Below are 21,076 nucleotides of genomic sequence, written 5' to 3' on the forward strand. Positions count from 1 at the left end.
TTACTGATTGTTCTGTAACCATCATAGGCAATAGGACGCAGGCGCCCTTGGTCATCTTTGCTTGGTGGGGGTTGAAAGTTTTATCAGGGCACGCAGCGCATGCTCCATTCCTAGTTGTCTCTTGCACAGCGGTAACTGATTTCGGCATTTGGGCGCGATTGGTAGCTCACTTCGCGTGTGCGCCAGCAAGCATCCAGAGAGCGCAGGCGCAGTGTTACTCTGGTCACGTGAAGGGAGCGGATGGGAGGGTAGGGGCGGAGCTCGGGTGGAGGGGGGGCGGTTTGTTGTGGTCGCCATTTTTCTGGTTGCATTACTGGGTAATCGGGGCCCTGGCACGCCGCGTCCGCCGGATACCTTCCGCCCGTGGGCAGGTCTGAGCTCGGCCTCCCCGAGCAGTTTTGAGTCCCCTTACCCGCGCCCTCAGGTAATTACTGGGCGATAGGCGGGGCGGCATTCGTTCACCGGGAGAAGGGGCGATCGGGACCCGCCCTGTCTGCGTCCCCGGAGACTTAGCACGAGGCTGAGGGAGAAGAGGGGGGTGTCGGGCAGGTGCGGGCTGTGCCTGGCTATTCATAGTCGGATTCCTGGAAGGGGCTGAGCCCTTAGGGAGCCCTCTAGAGAAGGAGGTTGGGAGGGGGTAGCTGGGCCCCACTCCCGCCCTTTGTTTGGGCTCGGTCTTTGCTCCGCCGGCCGCTTCGTCGTCGCCTAGCAACAGCTGCCCTGGGTAGTGATTGGCTGAGTTCCTTGCAGCAACGACCAATGGAGCGGTTGTTGCCATGGGAGGTGCGGCTTCCCAAACTCTCAGTTGGGCCCCGCCTGCCCGGTCTTCACCGGCCGGGGCAGTCCTCCTAGGTTGGGGGGGCGGGACACCCGGGTCTCTGGGGGCGGGTGGCCACTCAGGGCAGGGCGGGGCCGGCTGTGCGAGGGTTAACCCTCCCTTCCCCCGTCCACCTGCTTTCCCTTCCCCCGCGTGCCCTGAGCTGACCTTAGTCCGCTCCTTTCCCCGCCCCTGGCGGCGGCGGTGCGCGGCGCCCGCGGCTGTTGTCACCCACCCGGCTGCCTGTCCTTGTCCTCACCGCGGGGTTTGCCGCCCCGGCCGGGCAGGAAACCGACGGCTGCCTTACCACCACCACCACCGCCATGCTGGCTGCTCGCCCACATCACTGGGGACCCCACCGCGCCCCAGCCCCTCGTGGGCCCCGCACCAGCCCTGACCCGGGTAGGGGGTGGGGCTGGGAGTGACATTCCTAGTGTGGGAGGACCCCTGGAAAGATGTACTTTTGGGGGCAAGTTCCGAGGGAGGTGGGGTTCTGGAGTGCAAGGCATGGGATTGAAGGGATCTGACACGGGTGAGGTGCACTTAGAGAATTTTGTTGTAGCGGACACTCTGGGAAGAGAACCCTATGTGATATTTGGGGATAGGCTAGGGGGACCTTCTAGGAATAGGTGCAGTTGTGCAGTGATCCCGGTATATAGAGGGGTAACTGGAGAAAGGACTCTAGTAGGAATATTGGAAGAAGGGAGGACAAGGACCCAGTGTAGAGGAGAAAGGGACGATCACTCTAACTTGTAAGAAAAGAGACCTCTCTTTTGCCTCTATGAGGAGTGGCCTTTGGCTGGGAGAGGACCTTGAATATGGGGTAGATCCCTGACATGGCACAGAATCTGAAATACAGTATAGAGACTACCTGGAGGGATGGTCCCTGGTGTGGGAAGACCTGATCCAGGGAGGAGGACTTGGTGTGACATGGAGAGGGTCCTTTGAAAAGCTGTGCCCTGGTTGAGAAAACCACAGTAGTAAGACTTAATGTAGAGATTCTCAGGTAACCTTGATGTGGCCAGGAGGTCTTGAGGACCCTGATACAGCTGTAGGGGCCTCAGAGGACTCTACCGTAACCTGGGGATCCCAGAGAGTTTATGTGGTTTGAGTGAACTCAGAGTTCTCTGTGAACTGGGAAAAATCTACTGGGAAGAGTAGACTTGGGGTGGAGGGAGTTCGTTATGGTGCCAGAGGAGATCCTGATGTTCAAGAAGACTACAAGAGGATAGGCTCTTGTGTGAAGGCCCCTGGGAAGAGCCAGGAGTAGAAACAAGAAGAAAGAATGAATTCTGCCCAGACTACTTTCTTCTCTTTTCTTCTTCCCAATCACTTGTGTCTGTCTTCCTTTCCTGTCATGGCCCATGTCCATCCCTCCCACCCCTGTCTGACTGACTCCCAATCACTCTCTTTTACATGTTGTTTGTGCTGCTGCATTCATTTATTTGGTCATCACTTGTTGAGGGACTCTCTTGTGCCACTCTACCTGCCTGTCCCTTCACTGTGCTCCCCTCTGCATTATTACCTGTTGCTCTTTTGCACTCTTTGTCGTCTCCCTCTGTACCCTGCCTCTGTACTTCTCATGCCTATCTTCCCTGCCTGGCACTGTCCCACACATCCCTTGTTGCATATTGTTTTCACACCTCCTGCCTACTCAGGTCTCAGCGGCGGTGGCAGCCGAGGTACAGGATGCGAGAAGGCGCCCCCCGGCCGGGCTCCCGCTCCAGGCCTCGCACCCCTGCGGCCCTCTGAGTCCACCATGGCCGTCCCACCAGGCCATGGGCCCTTCTCTGGCTTCCCGGTGCCCCAGGAGCACATGCAGGTAGGCATTCAGCTGGCTCCTCACCTGTCTAGGGGTAGGAGGAGGCTGGAAATGGAAGAGTCTCAGGGCCAAAAGCTACTGTGGTTGTATACGACAGTCTCTAAGGGACATCACCAGCCCCATAGAAGTAGAAAAGTTTTAAGCAGTCCCTTTGGAGAGCCTTGGTTCAAATCCTGATGTGATAGCTAAATTACTTAAGTTCTTCATACTTTCGTTTTCTGTTCTGTGAATGGGGCCAATGATGATACCTCCTTCAGAGGGTGATTGTCAGGATTAAACAGGTTAATGAAAGACAGTAGATGTAAAATGCTAAGAATGTTGCCCAGCACATAGCAAACATTGAATAAGTATTCACCAAGAAGGACATCCAGACAGAAAGATGGGGAGGGAGGTTGAGTCTGAAGTCTTGGCTACAGGGCCAGGGTGGTATAGGATGAAGAGCTCAGAGGATAGAAGTGGAAAGGCTCTGAAATGGAGAGCTTGGAGTAAGATGCAGTGGGAGGTCCAGGGTGCCAGATCCCAGTCCAAGTGCCTTGGGGACTGGGCAGAGGTGCTCAGAGTTGGAGGTGAGGGTTGGGAATGTCCCAAAGGGTGAGGGTAAATAGACTTGGGGATATTTCAGAGGGAGAATTCCCAGAATAGATGGTCTCAGGTAGAAGGATTGAGGGACAGAGTCCAGGTTTCCCATATGGAGGTTAGAAATGGGTAAGGTTATGGAAAGCCCGATACAGGGTCTGGGTGAAAAGTCAAGGGTAAATCATTCAGTCCATTTGCAGGGGAGATCTCCAGTGAGTGGTCACTGTGGGGCAACCCCTGCCCAAGGTACTGGGAATAAACAAGGACAAGACCTCCATTCTTGCCCTTGGCTAGTTTATATTCTCATATGGGAGCCAGTCAGTGGCCAGATAAATGTGTGTGGTCTAGATATGCCGGCAGCCCACTTAGTTCTGGAGGTCCAAAGGTGAAGGCCTGTCCTCTTGCCCCTTGCCCTGCCCCACAGGTATTGCCTGATGTGCAACTGCTGCCTGGGAGGCTGCCCCTGGCCTTCCGGGATGCAGCCTCAGCCCCGCTGCGCAAGCTCTCTGTGGACCTCATCAAGACCTACAAGCACATCAATGAGGTGGGCAGGGCTGGGCTGAGGTGGGTTCTGGGCTGTGTGCTGGGCGTCTTGCTGCTGGCCCAGGTCACTCATCAGTCCCTGTCTCTTGGTTGGCTGGCTGGGCAGGTATACTATGCGAAGAAGAAGCGGCGGGCCCAGCAGGTACCACCCCAGGACTCAAGTACCAAGAAGGAGAAGAAGGTCCTGAACCACGGTTATGATGATGACAACCATGACTACATTGTGCGCAGTGGTGAGCGCTGGCTGGAGCGCTATGAAATTGACTCTCTCATAGGCAAAGGCTCCTTTGGCCAGGTGAGGACAACCACCAATCTGGTCCAGGGATTGAGGGGTACAGGCACCCACTAACATTGGCCCATATACCCAGGGGCTTAGTGACTTCAAGTTCTGTACTTGACCACTCTTCCCAGCCTTATTACTTAGTTTCACTGAACTATGGTTCAGTTTCCTTTTCTGTAAAAGTACAAGTAACATGACTCTTCACATAAGGGAATTGTGTTATTTCATATCCCATGTTTATGCCAGTGCCTGGCTGTTGGTGAGCACACAGCTGTGCATTAATAGTGTTAGTGACAGTGTGATTGGTGGGTCTCCCTGCCAGAAGAAGAAGAGCAGGGACTGCCCCTGCCTCCACTGGTGATATGCCTGACCCTTAACAGGTGGTGAAAGCCTATGATCATCAGACCCAGGAGCTGGTGGCCATCAAGATCATCAAGAACAAAAAGGCATTCCTGAACCAGGCCCAGATTGAGCTGCGGCTGCTAGAGCTGATGAACCAGCACGACACGGAGATGAAGTACTACATAGGTGAGGCTGGGGGTGGTGGGTGCCTGGTGCAAAGGCCTGGGGGTAGGGATGGTCACCCTCAGTCCTGGAGGAGCTCGTTTCTTCAGGGCAGGGCTCTCTGTGTGCCTCCCTGCCTCAGTGATTGTCCCAATTCCTTCATGGTTTTTGCCCATTCACCTGACATTGGTCAGAGTTTACATTGGTCAGAGTTTACGGTGATCTTATAGAGCCAGGCTCTGTTGCAGGCACTTTATATGAATTACTTCCCCTATGAGGAGATAACATCCTTACATGTGGAGATAAGAAACCCAGGCATCCAGTGTTGTCGCTTGCGTGAGGAGATAGTTTGTACTCAGCAGAGCTATAACTGATGAGGTTGTAGACTCTTGAGCCTTGATTCTTAAAACTGTGCCAGTCTTCCTCCTTTCTTACACTGATTCCTCTTTCTTTTTGAAAGGAAAGTTTACATCCTTACTGTAATTGGAAAATCAGTGTCTTTAAACATAGGATAAAAAAGATCGAGGAAGTGTGGAAATGTATTGAACATCTACTAGCTAACAGATCTAGAAACTAACAGAAACTTCTCTTTGGTTTAATTAGAAGGTTTGACAGACTTGAAAGAGCTTCTTGGGTGAATCAAGATAGATACCATGTAGAAACACTGTGATTAGGTACCCAGGGGCATGCCGTACTTTGGCCAGTGTGCAGGAGGTAGAAGCACTCACAACTTTGTGACTCCAGGCCACTACTGGCCTTCTCTGAACCTGTTTCTTTGTCATATGTTTCTGTCTTTCGCCTTGTAGTGCACCTGAAGCGGCACTTCATGTTCCGGAACCACCTGTGCCTGGTGTTTGAGCTGCTGTCCTACAACCTGTATGACCTCCTACGCAATACACACTTCCGTGGCGTCTCGCTGAACCTGACCCGGAAGCTGGCACAGCAGCTCTGCACAGCGCTGCTCTTTCTGGCCACACCTGAGCTCAGCATCATTCACTGCGACCTCAAGCCTGAGAACATCCTGCTCTGCAACCCTAAGCGCAGCGCCATCAAGATTGTGGACTTTGGCAGCTCCTGCCAGCTTGGCCAGAGGGTGCGGATCAGACTGGGGTGGGGGGCGGGTGGGAAAAAGTCATGGTGTGGGTTTGGCCAGGTGAGGGCAGAGCCAGCCAGGCCATGAGGGCGGATGCCTGAGAGTTAGCGCTTGACATGGGATGTTGGTGGTACAATTGGGAAGAGTAGGGCCGGCCAGTGGATGACGGAGGTAGAGAAGAGGCCCACTGGGGAGGGCAAAGGTGACCCTGATGGGGCAGGGTTGTTCTGAAGCTCCAGATGAGGGCAGGTGAAGTTGCTTGGGTCCAAGCCTGGGGTGCTCCTTTGCTAAGTTGTTTCTTCTGTCCTCTTGAAGCTAGGGGTGGAGAGGCCTTCAGTTTCACAGCTTCCTGTGAGCGAACATTAAAGTGATACTTGTGTAGAGCCTTGGGAACTGCCAGCCTGTGACTGGTGTTCAATAGGAGGCCAGGGCTAGGGATGGAGTTAGGGCTAGACCAGCCTAGCAGAGACTTCGCAGGCTGATGAACAAGATAGTGGCAGAAGCTTTAGGAGGGTTAGTGCTAAGGATGTCAGAATGTGGAAATTCCACATTAGAGAGAAGGGGTCTTGACCTCAGATGGGTCCTCTTAGCTTTTGGGGTACCAGTGGGACCAGTAGGAGAGGCTGGGACCCCTGACTTTTGACCTCATTCCAGATCTACCAGTATATCCAGAGCCGCTTCTACCGCTCCCCTGAGGTGCTCCTGGGCACGCCCTACGACCTGGCCATTGACATGTGGTCCCTGGGCTGCATCCTGGTGGAGATGCACACGGGAGAGCCCCTGTTCAGCGGCTCCAATGAGGTGCGCCCCCAGGAAGGGCTGTGCTGGAGGTGGAGGGGTGGAGCCTGGCTGGCCCGGTGCCCCTGACCACCACCTGCCCGCAGGTGGACCAGATGAGCCGCATCGTGGAGGTGCTGGGGATCCCACCAGCCCCCATGCTGGAGCAGGCACCCAAGGCTCGAAAGTACTTTGAGCGACTGCCTGGGGGTGGCTGGACCCTACGACGGACAAAGGAACTCAGGAAGGTGCGGCCCCTGCCCCATGCCACTCCTCCCACCTTGGGTGACCCCTCACTTTCACACTTGGGGCTCCCTCTCGCCCTGCCACCTCTCCCTGTGTCTTTCCCTTTCTTCCTCTTCCCTTTGTCTGTCCCTTTATTCCCTGCCCACCCTAGTTGTCCTTCCCACCCTACAACTCTTCTTAGCTTCTTTTTCCACTTTCTTTCCTGTGCCTCTGTTTCCCTGTGTGTGTCTCCCTGCCCCTCCTGCCCACTGACGGCCACTCTCTTGCCCCCCCTCCCCCCCCTCCCTGCCAGGATTACCAGGGCCCTGGGACACGGCGGCTGCAGGAGGTGCTGGGCGTGCAGACGGGCGGGCCCGGGGGCCGGCGGGCGGGGGAGCCGGGCCACAGCCCCGCCGACTACCTCCGCTTCCAGGACCTGGTGCTGCGCATGCTGGAGTATGAGCCTGCCGCCCGCATCAGCCCTTTGGGGGCTCTGCAGCACGGTTTCTTCCGCCGCACTGCCGACGAGGCCACCAACACAGGCCCGGCAGGCAGCAGTGCCTCCACCTCACCCACACCCCTCGACACCTGTCCCTCCTCTAGTACCGCCAGCTCCATCTCCAGCTCTGGTGGGTGCCCAGTGCCTAGATGGGGTGCAGCAGGGTGGGGGCAGCTCTGTTTGGCTCAGCCTAGGGCATCTTGTCCCTAGGCCTCACATGGGAGATTTGAAACAGCCTAATTCTGAACTCCAAAATAAGGTGGGAGGAGAGCCTCATGTGGCCCTGACATGATGTCTTAAAACTCTGTCTGGGCTCAGACCCCTAAAGTTGACCTGACATCCAAAATTGAACTCTCAACTTGTATTTCAAAACTGGGCGGGGCCCTTCAAATGTGCTTTGGTTCCAGAGCACAAATGTGGGCCAGGCTGTGAACCAGACTTAGCCACTTTAAACGCCAGCCACCCCATCTTCTTATCTGTGGCCACTTTTCTTCTTCCTGACACTTTCAGGAGGCTCCAGTGGCTCCTCCAGTGACAACCGGACCTACCGCTACAGCAACCGATATTGCGGGGGCCCTGGGCCCCCCATCACTGACTGTGAGATGAACAGCCCCCAGGTACTACGGCTTTGAGGGCTTTGACGATGTATGGTGGGGAGCCTGGGGTTTTAGGACTGGGTCTCCTTTACCCACTGCTCCTTTGCTTTTTTAGGTCCCACCCTCCCAGCTGCTGCGCCCCTGGGCAGGGGGTGATGTGCCTCACAAGACACATCAAGCCCCTACCTCTGCCTCATCACTGCCGGGGACTGGGGCCCAGTTACCCCCCCAATCCCGATGCCTTGGCCGTCCCCCATCACCAACCTCATCACCACCCCCGGAGCTGATGGATGTGAGCCTGGTGGGCGGCCCTCCAGACTGCTCCCCACCTCACCCAGCGCCTGCCCCCCAGCACCCGGCTGCCTCAGCCCTCCGGACTCGGATGACAGGAGGTCGTCCACCTCTCCCACCCCCTGATGACCCTGCCACTCTGGGGGCTCGCTTGGGCCTCCGTGGTGTACCCCAGAGCACAGCAGCCAGCTCATGACCCTGCCCCCTCTCTGGGTCCCCTCCTGAAGCCATACCCCCTCCCCATCTGGGGGCCCTGGGCTCCCATCCTCATCTCTCCCCTTGACTGGAATTGCTGCTACCCAGCTGGGGTGGGTGAGGCCTGCACTGATTGGGCCCAGGGCAGGGGGTCAAGGAGAGGGGTTTGGCCACACTCTCCCCACTAAGGACTGGACCCTTGGCCCCCTCTCCCCCCTTGTTTTCTATTTATTGTACCAAAGACAGTGGTGGTCCGGTGGAGGGGAGACTCCCCTTACCCTAGGGCCCTAGGAGGGGGTGGGGGCAGGTAGGGGGAGATGGCCTTGCTCCTCCTCGCTGTACCCCCCAGTAAAGAGCTTTCTCACATGCCTGCCTGAGCGTTTGCAGGGCCTTGGTCCCCTCACCCGACCCTCAGAGGCATGGTGGGGCAGGGTTTGGGAAAGGGGGTTCCAGAAGAGCTCTGGTGTTGATACATCCCTTCTGGGGAAGTTACGGCTGTTGACAGAGGCATGGGGCTGCAGGAGTCCTGGAGCTAAAGAATCCTGGATAGGGTCCTGGACCGTATTTGCCTTTTTCAGGGTAAACTGAGACCATGAAGGAGTAAATTCCCCCTTCTGGCCTGTCTCTGGGAAACACTATGTTATGCCCTCATAAATCAGGGCTCCCGGAGTCTGCACAAGAGCAACTCCTACCAGGCAGGCATCCAGTAGGTGTTGGGTGCCCTTGGCAGGGCTTGTTTGTGCCATCTGGGAGCAGGCAGGCAGTGGGTACAGACAATCCACACGTCTGGTTCCATCCTTTGGAATTGCGGAGCAAAGCATTTTGAGAGGCTCAGGCAAAAAGATACTCCCTGGGTTCCAGGTAAGTGGTCTTGTTTCCATGGCAGTTTGGAAATTTCTGTCTCCCAACGGGCCAATCAAGAATCGCCTGGTTCAAAGGGTAGGTTATCTCCCCATTGGGGCGCGGCTGTTCCTGGGAAATGGAGTTCTACATGGCAATCTCCTTACTTCCTTTTTTTTTTTTTTTTTTTTTTAAATACATGGAGAACTACAAAGACCAGAATTCTCTTCGCTCACACGCTTGGGGGAGGGTTCTCGGGAAGCAAATCAGCGGTGGGGGGCAGCTGAAAGCCGGATGTTGGAGGCGGGTCGGTAGAGGTAGAGAGCCCATGATTGGGTGGTTTTGCTTTGTGCGCTGCCTAGGTGCCGAGTTTTGCTGGGTGTACGAAAGGTGGACTTGGGCTAAGAGGGCGGAGCGCACAGGTTAGACTTGGGCAATTTCAGAGCAACTTCGTGGGCACTGAAACCTGAAGTGGCTGCGTTGTGCGGTGTACCAATGCCCAGTCTGTCCGGGTTAGGACGTGGGCGACGGATCTGTACCTGTTGACCAATGAGAACTTGAGATGCCGTGGGAACCCAGAGAAAACATGGGTAGGGAGATCTTCCTGGAAAGGTAGGACCTATCTTAGTTGAGATCGGAAAACGAAAAAAATGTATTGGGGATGGTATGGTAGAACGGCATGCGCAAAAGCAGCATGGGAAAGGGTCTGTGTTTTGTGAGCTGGAGGTGATTGGGTGGTTCTAGAGATCATTTTGAAAGTTCTGAGTAGATTCAGTTGTGGCAGATTTTCTTGGTCTAGGGAGCTGGACTTTGTCCTGAAAGCAATGAGGAGCCATGAGAGGATTTCAGGAAGATAAAGGGCATTGCCCAGTTTCCTGCGATATGAGAATAAGTAGATTGACTGAAAAGAAACTAGGGTCTGACAGCTGTAACAGGTTCCTAGGCAAGAGATGCTATGGGTGAATTAGGGCAGGGCCAGGCTAGGGAGTGCAGGAGTAGGCGGGTGAATTGACAGGATGAGTGGGAGGGGGAGGAAGAGGGGGGGAAGAATAGCTCCTGTGCTCACCCTCTGACACTTAGATTCTCCATAAGTTTTTTTTTCTTTTTTGTTTTGTGGTTCTAGGGATTAAACCCAGGCCCTTGTGCATGCAGGGTAAGCGCTTACCACCGAGTCACACTCCCTCTGCCTCAGTAAAAATATTTTGAATGAACAGTACTAGGAGGCAGGTACTATTGTGATCTCTCTTTTGTAAATGAGGATTCTGAGGGCCGAAGCGATTCAGTAACTTGTCCAAGATCATACAGTTACCCTGGAAAGTAGGCTCAGGGTGTGTGTGTGTGTGTGTGTGTGTGTGTGTGTGTGTGTTTAAGAACTTTTGACTTAACAGTGCAAAATGAGCCTAGAGACACCATCAGGGGCCAGATCATGTAGGTCTTGTAAGGAATTTGGGATAGGCACAGAAATATAAACCTCGCATTTCTGTTTCCAGCCCAGGATCTCACCCCTGAGCTCCTGGCTGACTGCCTATCAGATACTTCTTTGTTTATCTAGAAGTATCTGCACAGTAATCTGGGTCACACTGAACTACTATGGCAATCTCCTCAGTGATCTTCTTGCTCCCACCCCTCCTGCTACAGTCTGTTCCTCATAGGAAGCTAGAGGGACTCTATGAGCACCTGCATCAGGTCATATCCTTCCAGTGCTCAGTACCCTTCCATAGCACCATCTCATTCAAGTGAAAAGCCAAAGTCTTATCCATGGTCTGTAAGGCCTTGCACAATCTGCTCTTCTTATCTCTCTGACAAGGTGAACTATCCTTGCTTACTCTGCTCCAGACACATTGGCCTCAGTGCCTTTGCACTTGCCGTTCCATTTGCCTGGAATGCTCATCTTTCAGATAATGTCAGATTCTTTCCTTCATCTGCTTTAGGCCTTCACTCAGATGTCACTTTCTTCTGGAAATTTTTCCTGAGCATCTTTCTAAAATCATAGGACTAACATCCATATCGACTTTTTCTTCTGGAACTTTTTTCTTCTGTTAATTATATCACTGTTAATATACCATACAATTTAACTAGTTTATTCTACTCCTACCCCTATGCCAGAGATCATCAGCTTTATGTCTACTTTGTGCTTTATCTGCAATACCTAGGAGTGCTTGGTGCACAGGAGGGCTCACTAGTTTTATCAGATGAACAATTTCAGAGCATAGATTTGGATTCCAGCATGATGGGGAACTCTGTCCATCCCCTTTCTGTACACCTTAAACTTTTCTGAGGGCCTAAGATGTTTAACAGATACTTCATCCTGCCTCTGCTTTATGCTTGGTGTTGGGAACACAACAGAGACCAGAATAGTTTTCTTGCCCCCAAAGAACTCAGTCTCAGCAGTGAGGGTTCAGAAGGTCAAATAATTACACAAATGTGAAATTACAAAGAAAGGCAGAGGGTGCTGTGTGAACACTTGATAGGTAGTCTAATCTGGACCCAAGGAAGAGCTTTGAGGCCATCAAGGAGTTGGCATTACTCCAGTAAGGGAGAAGAGTGTGTGATACTTAGAACCTAGAGGCCGAGGTGGAGCAAGAGGTCAGACTGTGTTACTCCTGTAAGGAGTTTGGGTCCTAGCTGCATGTGTAGTAGGAAGTTGTAGAGTAATTTTAAGTATTATGCCAGAAGGGAACACAGTGGATTCTGTATTTCAAAAAATTCCTCTACTTTAGCTGATGTGCCAGGTGTGGGGGTGATGCCATCTTTCGTATCCTAACCCAACAGCCACCTGATTCTCTGGAGTAGACAAGCCATCTGAAGGCCCCTCATCTGCTGAGTCTTGCCCAGACTGCAGAATCATAAGCAGATAACTAGCTGCTATTTTATGGTACTGTGTTTTAGGGTCATTTGTTATGCAGCAGTGGCTAACAAAAACAGGTTAATATTTTTTGAGATCTTACCACTTTCTATATTAGCTCATTGAATTCTCAAAGCCACTCTAAGTAGCACTGTTATTTTTTCTATTCTACAGATGAGAAAGTGAAGGCATGGAGCTGATAAAGTACTAGCAAGGTACCTGGCCCATACTACACCCAGAATATATAATAGCTATTATCAGCATTAGAGTTTTCATAATTATTACAGAAGTGGTAGCCAGGTGAATACTAGCATTTTGCACTCACTGCTGTAGGCTATTTTCTTGGAAGGACTAGTAGAGATGAAAAGGCGTCAGGTCCTTGGTGATACTGATGGAGTGTCAGATCAGGCCTCAGCTCGAGCAAGTTACTCCTGGACTTTCTCAGCAGGGACTCCATATATCTGTGTGAGCTTCCTATTACTTGGAACCCTAAACATCCTAACTGATCCTATGTTGTCTTTTTGTGCATGTGTGTGCATGCGTGTGGTGTTGGTGATGAAACTAAGGAACTTACACATGCTAGGCAAGTGCTCTGCCATATATATCACCCCCTCCCGCATCTTAATTTATTTTCTGATTCATCAGATATTGGGTACTTATTACATGCCAAACACTGTTTAAGGTGCTAGTGCTATAATAACAAGCAAGACACTGAAAAGGCCTATCCTCATGAAGCCTACATTGTAGTGGGCAAGGTGACAGATAAATACTGGTGTAAAGAGTTACGAAATTTGGGGATTGGAGTGATAGAGAGTGACAAGTGGGGTTATTTTGGGTGGAGGGGTTAGAGATGTGTTTGAGGAAAATCTTAGTGGAAGACCTGATCAAAAGGGAGGAAGCCTTTTGTACAAATATTTTGTACAAAGTACAAATATTTTGAGAGAAAAGGACATTCTAGTTGGTGGTGGGGTACCCCAGCATGTTCAGAGGCCCTGGGGCATATTTGGTGTGTTTTAGAGGGGTAGAAAGGCCTGAATGAACAATGTGGGAGGGAAGGAGACAGGGCAAGGTTACGTGGTGCCTGATAGGCCATGGTAAGGACTAGACACTGGTGCTGAGTGGGATGGGAAGCAATCAGAATATTTAGGCTGAAATGATGTGATCTAAGGTTCTTTCCTCTGGTTGCAGTGTGGATGCTAGTAGGACTCCAGTGGAGAGGCCACTGCCATAGTCCAGCTGAGCGATGCTGGGGGCTTAGCCAGGGTGGTAGCAGAAGATGCGGTCAGATGTTGGATATAATTTGAGGGAGAATTCACAGGACTGGGACTGTTGGTGCGAGATGAGAAAGAGTAGTCAAGGGCAACCTGAGCAGAAGAAGGAGGGAGTGCTAGTAACTGTATGGAGAAGACTAATGGAGGAACTCACTGAGCAAGTGAGGGTTATTTGTACCAGCCTAGCCTTCCGGTCAGGCCTGGGCTTGGAAGTGGTTGGCATGTTGGTGGTGTGAAAGCCCAGGATGAGCTCACTTGAGGGAGAGAGAGTGGATGGAAATGAAGTTTGAGAATGAGAGCAGGGAGGCACAGAAAGAGGTGGGAGCTGCAACCCTGGTGAGAGCTGACGGTGCATAGACGGAGGCTGGGCAGGGGGTTATGGAGTTGTTGAAGCCTGGGTAAATTTGGAATGCAGGGCCCACAGTGGATTGATTGGGAATAGTGACAGGAGGAAATGGAAAAGAGCCTCATGAGAACATAACAGAACGTGGATCAGGACCTTGGCTTTCCCCTCCACTCCTGGGCTCTGTGGCCTCTGCTTTGCTTGCTGGCCCTGGGAGAACTGTTGCCCCGAGCCTGTGTGACCGTCCAGTTTTGTTCCCCATAGGTCTTTGGTCCTCCTTCCAAACTTTCCATGCAGGAGCTGAATGGCTGGAAGGTTCCTGCTCTGATGTGTGAATGCTGTGAAGGACGGTAGACTGGGCAGCCACCCCAAATATTCATAGTTACAATGAGTTTCTGACAGTGGGTGTGTGTAGCGGGGTGAGGGGATCTGAACCTGTTTTGGTAGATGTGTGGAATGGACCATCTGTGTTGCCTCAGGTGTGTCTGGATTGGGTCAGTGCTGTAGAGGACACTAGGAGAGCTCTGGGCTGAGAAGGGTCAAAGGTCAGGTTGAGGGGATCCAGGCCCAGCTTCTGCCTGCCTGTAGGTATTTGCAGTGCGGTCACAGAGATGAGTTGTTTGCAACTGAGCAGGACTTAGAGATGATTGAGTCAGCCTCTGCCCTCAGAGTGCACAGTCCAGCAGCAGACAGCAGTCACAACAGGGACGGGGAGGCCCGGGCAGAGGGTTTGGGACAGGATAGGGCAGCACAGGGGGCTGTGGAACCCAGAGATGATACCTGATGCCAGTCTGAGGTGTCGGGAAAGACTTCTGGAAGAGGGGACATGTGAGATGAGATGTCAGGAGTCAAATAAAGGGCAGTTAGGAATGCAGTCAGTGACTGCTGGTAGCCAAGTTAATAGAGTCTAGAAATGTTTTCTGAGCCTTTTTAAAAGAAAAAAAAATTTTTTTTTAGATTTGCAGAAAAGCTTCAAAGGCTTCCCATCTACCTACACTCAGCTTCCCTACTGTCAGCCTCTTATACAATTGTGGTATGACACGTTTGTCAAAGTTGAGAAACTAACACTGATTAGTGTTCTATTAAACTCCAGACTTGATTCACATTTCTCTCGTTTTTCCACTAATGTTCTCTTTCTGTTCCAGGATCCAATCCAGGATACCATGTTGCATTTATTCACCATGTCTCCTTTGTGTCCTCCACTCTGTGACAGTGTCTCAGTCTTATCTTGTTTTTCATTACCTTGACAGTTTTGAGGAGTACTGGTCAGGTATTTTGTAGACACTCCCTCCAACTGGGTTTGTCTGATGTTTTTTATAGGTTAGATTGGAATTAAAGGTTTTGGGAAGAATGCTCGCCGAGATGATATTAATTTTGATCCCTTCACTAATGTGAAGCTTTGTAAGCTTCTCAACTGTAATATTACTATTTTTCCTTTTCCTTCCTCTATTCATTGGAAGTCAGTTGCTAAATTCAGCCCACACTCAAAGGGAGGAGTATTAAGTTCCAGTTCCTAGAGAGAAAAATATCAAAAGAACTTGTCTTCATTTGTTAAAACTACTACAGTGTATTAATCTGTTTTCTATTGCTATAATTGTTGTATCTGAGGCTGGGTCATGTATAAAGAAGAGATTTATTTAGTTCACAGTTTTGGAGGCTGAAATCCCAAGATTGGGTGGCCCCATTTGTTTGGCCTCTGGTGAGGGCCTCATGGCAGTGGCATCGTGGCAGGAGTCACATGGTGAGACAGGAAGCTGGAGAGTGGGCAGGGCCTGTAACCCACTCACATGGGAGCTAGTGAGGATCCCTCCAGGACTACTTAGTCCCTTCCGAGGTGATGCTCCCAGTGACCTAATCACCCCCACTAAGTGCCCGCTTACCACCTCTCACATTACTGCACTGAGAACCGAGCCTCCACACAGACGTTTGAGGGACACCTTCTAACCTTATCCAAACCACTGCACACAGTAGTTACTAATATGGGGAGGAGATTTTGAGGCTATGCAAATGTCCTGTTTCTCCTTAATGGTTCACTCACTAATTTTAGCATTCATCAGTGGATCTCCTGTAGCAATTATTGCTGTGGTATTCTAACAATAACTTCCTATTTTCCTCTTGCGTTTACATTTACTGTTTTCAGTTCTATATGGAATATTTTCCCTTTCTGTATGTGTTTCACTTAAACAGTGATATCAGTATGGACTCATGGATATTTATTATGTTCTTTGGGTATAAGCCAATGTTATTGTAAGTCTCTCCCCCTCCCACCCCAGGTTGTTTTAGTTTTGGTCATCAGGACCCTTTCAGATTGGCTCTTATGTTTTTTGTTTGTTTAGTTTTTTGAGATAGAGTCTTGCTGTGTAATTCAGGCTGGCCTTGAACTCACTCTGTAGCCCAGGTTGGCCTTGAACTCACAGCATCCTCCTGCCTCAGCCTCCCAAGTACGGGGATCACAGGCGTGCACCACCACACCTGGTTCTTGTGTTCTTTTTTGTTTTTCTTAAGCACCTTCTTCTAGCACAGCAAGATAGATATCCCTGGCTTATATTGGATTTTCCTTTTATTGGAGAATGGTATTAGAAACTAAGGTCTAAGCACAGGCATGCTCATTGTTACTGGAATGGCACTGTTTCTTATCTTCAGCTGGCAGAACTGGGGAATCAGAGCATGAGTACAAACCCATGTGTGTATATATCTCTGTATTTGTGTGTGTGTGTGTGTGTGTAAAAATAAGCATGAGCCAGGTGTGGTGGCCCATGCCTTTAATCTCAGCTATTTGAGAGGTGGAGACCAGATGATTGCACATTTGAGGACAGCCTGAGCAACTTAGCAAGGCCCTGTTTCAGAACAAAAAGCACTCAGTGGTAGGGCACTTGCCTAGCATATGTGAAGCCCTGGGTTCAATCCCCAGTACCATGAAAAATAATAATAATGAAAAGAAATAAGCATGAGTTCATACTGGTATCAGACTGGTGCAGCACTGGAGGCTTCTTTCTCATCTGACCCCGCCCCTGCTATCCTTATAACGTCTTCCTCTGACTGAGAAACCTGGCTTGGTGTGTGCTGTGTAGCGGTCCTCTTCATGGTCATCTTAGTGGGACTCGGCAGTGCTGGCCCTTCTGCCTTCTCCTCATGTGCTTGTGCTGCTGTCCCCACACACTTCTCCTGGGTTTTGCTTCTTTGCACTGCAATTCCTGCATTTTCACTGATTTCTTATTTGTGGGAGCTCTGTTATTTTACCACCATCACCACTATCCTACTCTCTTTTATACTGTGTTTCTTGTCTCAGTGTGATGTCACCCACTCTCTGACCTTAGCCCTGTCCTCTTCTCTGAGCCCAGGTCTTGGAGGTCCTGAGGCCTCATGGAAACCCATCCCTGACCCATTCTTGGACCCCTAACATGCACCGTGTCCTAAATCCAGTCAGTTCCTCATCTGTCTCACGTGGCCCTTCTGTCCTCCCTACTCCAGGCTCCAAGAGAGCACAGGTGTCCGCCGTCCTGAATGCCTCCCTCCCCATCTCCAACCCAGCCTGGCCCATTCAACCTTCTTGGTGTGTCCCCCAGGACTCCTGACATCTCTCATCCCTGCCATCTGCTCTCTGTCCACTGCTTGGCCTTGTCCAGCCCTGTCCTCTGCCTGGCCTCCTCTCTGGCCTCCTAGCCCTCCTCTCTCAGTCCAGGTAAACCCCTGGTAGAGGAGAAAATTAATAAGAAAAGTTGCATTGTGGTTTAGTTTAAAAGGAAAAAACTTTCAGGAACTGCTTTATTACTTTAAAAATTCTACAGCAGTCAGAAGAGAACAGAAGTATATTTCTCTGTGCTCCATAAGCCAGAATTAGCTTTTTTTTTTTTTTTTTGGTACTGGGGATCGAACTCGGGTCCTTGTGCTTGCGAGGCAGGCAGCGGAACTACTGAGCTAAATCCCTAGCCCCAGAATTAGCCTTTAAGAGCACTTGTAAGTGTCCTTTTGAGGGAGTTTGCTGTAATCAGTTTTCTTAGTTATCATGAACATGACGTATACAGTCTCTCTATAGTGTCGCACAAGCATTTGGAACAGCAGAGTTGTGCATGTGAAAGGAAGGTTACTAGAGTCTGTTGCATCACGGAAGTCCCTGTCTCCTAATCTGGTGTTAGTGGCTGTGGGGTCAGAGAGTTCAATGTCAAAGAATTATCAATGCCCCTGCTTTTTATCTTACAGTTTTAAGTCTGGCGAGCACATGCTTTAATAGTAACTGCTGACATTTACCAGATGCCCTCTTTGTTTTGGGCCCTGTGCTGTGTCCATTATATACATTAATTCACTCATCTGATTTTGTTGGTACTGGTGTGCTAAGTATACACTACCACTTAGCTCCATCCCCGTCCCTAATTCTGTAACCTTGACACAGCCCCTAAGAGATAGCTACTATTATTTCTCCAATTTTCCAGAGAGGCAGAATTTAAGTTATTTGCTCCAGGATCATGGTTAGGAAGTGTCCATGGCAAGATTTGAACCCGGGAGTCCTGGTTCTATCATGTGTGCAATTAACCACTTTCATTCTGGACTCCATTTTTGTTGTTGTTTGTTTGTTTGTTGAGACAAGGTCTCACTGTGTATTCCAGGCTGGCCTCACTTGTGGTGATCCTCTTGCCTCAGCCTCCTAAGTGCTGGGCTTACAGGCATGTGCCACCATACCTGGCTCTTGACTCTATTCCTAAAGGAGAAATTAATACTTCTGATCTTGTGATTTCTTCCTTTAGGTGGGGTTTAAATTCTTTCTTCTCCAGCAATTAAAAACCTTTTCCATGTCTCCAGTTGTTTGTAAAGAAAGACACTTTTAATTTTGTTTTTAGGAAAATTTCAAACATACAGAAAAATAATCTAATGAACTCTCAGGTACCTGTCATCCAGCACAAGTTACCAACAACATATGGCCATTCTTGTTTTTTCCATATCCTGCCCATCTTTCTCCCCTGCTGCCTTAAAGGAAATTCAGCTATGTTTTTTTTAAGGATGTTTGTAGAAGGTAACCTATAATTCCTCGACCTGTCACTCCCCTCATGGCCAGCTGACCACCATCCTGGTTCTCTGTTCCCTTTCTCCTAGTTTCCAAATGCAGACAAGTCTGGATGTGTGAAATTGTCACTACAGCTCTGTCTCTGGCTCATTTCCTGTAACCTTATACCCCAGGCTCTTCTCACTGCTCTGGGGCCTTCTTAGTGACCGTGGACAGGCTGGGATTGCTTGGCAGTACTGTCCTCCGCTGTAGGACATTTAATCTACTTGTGGCTTTTTGCCATGGTTGTGGCCTCTTCCCTTATTTGGGTTATTTTCTGGATCCCTATCCACTCAAGCCAGGTCAGGCCCCCTCGACACTCCTTGCACACTGTAACTTCACGTTAAGCATGTGGTGTCCGCTGCAGTCAAAATAGAACACTGACTTGGGTACTTGTTTACTAATTGCCTGCTGGGCGCCTTCTGGGGCGGGTCTGTCTGCCCCTGCTGTGTTCCCAGCACCGCTGGGCACAGGGCCTGCACCGAGTAGGTGCTCAGGAGCCATCTGCTGCATGAATGAATGAATAAATAAATAAATGAATGGATGAATGAATAAATGCCAAGCTCAATAGCTGGGCATTTACTATGTGAGCAATAGAAAGTATTTTAAGCACAGAAGTGTTTTAAGCAAAACTGGACGCATTTTTTTCAATCTTTAATGTGCATATAAATCCCCTGGGACCTTGTTAAAATGCAAGCTCTGCTTCAGTGGTTCTGGGAAGGGGCCTGAGATTCTGCATTTCTAATAAGCTCCCAATTGATGCCAGTGTGTTGAGTAGCAAGGGTCTTGCTGTGCTGATCAGAACGGCAGCCACTAGCCACCTGTGGTTCTTGAGCACTTGAAATGCGGCTAGTGTGAACTGAGATGTATTTTAAATGTAAAATATCCACCAGATTTGAAAGACTCAGTACAAAAAATTTTTTATATTGGTCACATGTTGATATGGTAATATTTTTGGATATCTTGGGTTAAATAAAATATATTATTAAAATTAACTTCAACTGTTTCTTTTTTTTTAAGTGGCTACTAGAAAATTGAAAGTTAAATTTGCAGCTCACATTTATGGCTCATATGATATTTTTATTAGATCGTGGTGATCCAGGACCCTTCAGACTCCTTGTCACCAGCAAGCATGTGTCATGCCCACTTTTTTCTCTCATCTTCCCACAACTAATTCTAGTTATCATTCAGTCTCAATTAAAATGTTTCCTCCTGGGCCAGGGATTTAGCTCGGTGGTGCTGCCGCCGGGCTCCAAAGTGCAAGGTCCTGAGTTCGATCCCCAGTACCAAAAAAAAAAAAAGTCCCCTCCTTAAGGGAACCCTGTTGACCTCCCCAGGGTGGGTTAGGCACCTGATGTGGGATTCCATAGTTCCTTGCTTTCCCCTATCCCAGTCTGAACTGTGTCAGCATCACTGCATCTGTCTCCTCCTTTAGATGATAAATCATAAGGTTGGGGACAAAGTTTTCCTGGTCATCGAATTATCTCCAGAATCCAGCAAAGAGTCAGTAAATAATTGTCAGCTGAATTAGTGATAAGATGTGGATCGTGCACATCTTACAACTCTAGAGCAGGCCCGTGGCGCCATCTCTGAGGTCTTGTTTTGACACACGCTGCTTTTAATGCAGTGTCTCCAACTTCTGTCACTCTGTTGGGTGTAGTAGACTTGCCATGGTGCGCATCCCCCTCTTTGTAGAGCTGTTCTGCCTGCCCTAGCTACCCTGTAGCCCCCTCTCAAGATTTGTCCTCTGTCAGTGACACACTTCTGAATGGAAATGGGATTTTTTTTCATTGTTCATTTATATCAACTTTAAATACAGCATGGATTTTGTTAGAGCCCCTCCCCAGTCAGAAATGTCCCTTGTTTTCTTTTTTTTAATTGCATAGGAACATTGCTTTAAATAAACAGTCATTAAAAAATAGTCTGTTGGTCTTTTCCTTTGAGATTGCTGTTACTTCAGTAGCTTTATAATTAGTTTGATATGAAAAGATACTTCAGCTTATTAGGAATAAGACATTCAGAAGTGGAAACAGAAACTAGCTTCCTCTCCCTCCAGGTGGCTTGTGCAAGGATCCACTGTGTTCTCTTGCCTTCAGCAGCCCCTCCAGTGCATGTTCCCACCTGTTCCCTCGCCAGAGAGTCCTCCTTTTGTCATTGCACCCTGCCCACTGTGCCCTATCAATGACAGTCAATACCATCACTCTCTTAATTTTTTTTCTTCCTCTATCTTTTGGTTCCCATGCACCTGACTAAACACTAGCCCTTAATAATGAACATGTAGAGGAACAAAGGCTAGGCTGAAATTCTATTTTACACTCTCAAATTGGCTAAAATTAAGGTAGGTTGGGCCGGGGATTTAGCTCAGTGGTTCCGCCGCCTGCCTCACAAGCACAAGGACCCAAGTTCAATCTCTGGTATAAATAAATACATAAATAAAATTAAGGTAGGCAGTGATAGTGATTAGCAGGACATCTACATTGTTGATGGGCCTACACATTGGTACAACCCTCGGGGAAATAGA

At 49.8% G+C, this 21,076-nt stretch overlaps 1 protein-coding gene across 6 annotated transcripts; it reads left to right on the forward strand.

The window, feature by feature from the left end:
* The first annotated feature begins 252 nt into the window (after positions 1-252).
* Positions 253-16,238, forward strand: Dyrk1b (dual specificity tyrosine phosphorylation regulated kinase 1B). Of its 6 annotated transcripts, none has more exons than XM_087209262.1 (12): positions 253-424; positions 2,476-2,639; positions 3,640-3,759; positions 3,865-4,053; positions 4,419-4,566; positions 5,349-5,635; positions 6,290-6,436; positions 6,520-6,660; positions 6,951-6,986; positions 7,071-7,266; positions 7,647-7,753; positions 7,848-8,584. In XM_087209262.1, exons 2-12 carry the CDS (start codon positions 2,577-2,579, stop codon positions 8,217-8,219), a joined length of 1,806 nt encoding a protein of 601 aa, XP_087065388.1. In that variant the 5' UTR covers positions 253-424; positions 2,476-2,576; the 3' UTR covers positions 8,220-8,584. The 6 variants fall into 6 exon arrangements, with proteins under 6 accessions (XP_087065388.1, XP_004874219.2, XP_087065389.1 ...); XM_021251679.2 differs by lacking the exon at positions 253-424 and adding an exon at positions 441-1,219; XM_004874162.3 differs by having other exon boundaries at positions 6,951-7,266.
* The last annotated feature ends 4,838 nt before the right edge of the window (positions 16,239-21,076 follow it).

Source organism: Heterocephalus glaber, unplaced genomic scaffold, assembly GCF_053883595.1.
Source record: "Heterocephalus glaber isolate CG9 unplaced genomic scaffold, H.glaber_assembly_v1.0 deba00001002, whole genome shotgun sequence".
NCBI classification, from domain to species: Eukaryota; Metazoa; Chordata; class Mammalia; order Rodentia; family Bathyergidae; genus Heterocephalus; species Heterocephalus glaber.

Excerpts from the sequence above, each read along its gene's own strand:
- Dyrk1b (XM_004874161.3), top strand. The coding sequence starts at position 1,141 with ATGCTGGCTGCTCGCCCACATCACTGGGGACCCCACCGCGCCCCAGCC. Across the intron at positions 1,220-2,475 it reads CCGCACCAGCCCTGACCCGG|GTCTCAGCGGCGGTGGCAGC; the intron begins GTAGGGGGTGGG and ends CTGCCTACTCAG. Across the intron at positions 3,760-3,864 it reads CCTACAAGCACATCAATGAG|GTATACTATGCGAAGAAGAA; the intron begins GTGGGCAGGGCT and ends CTGGCTGGGCAG.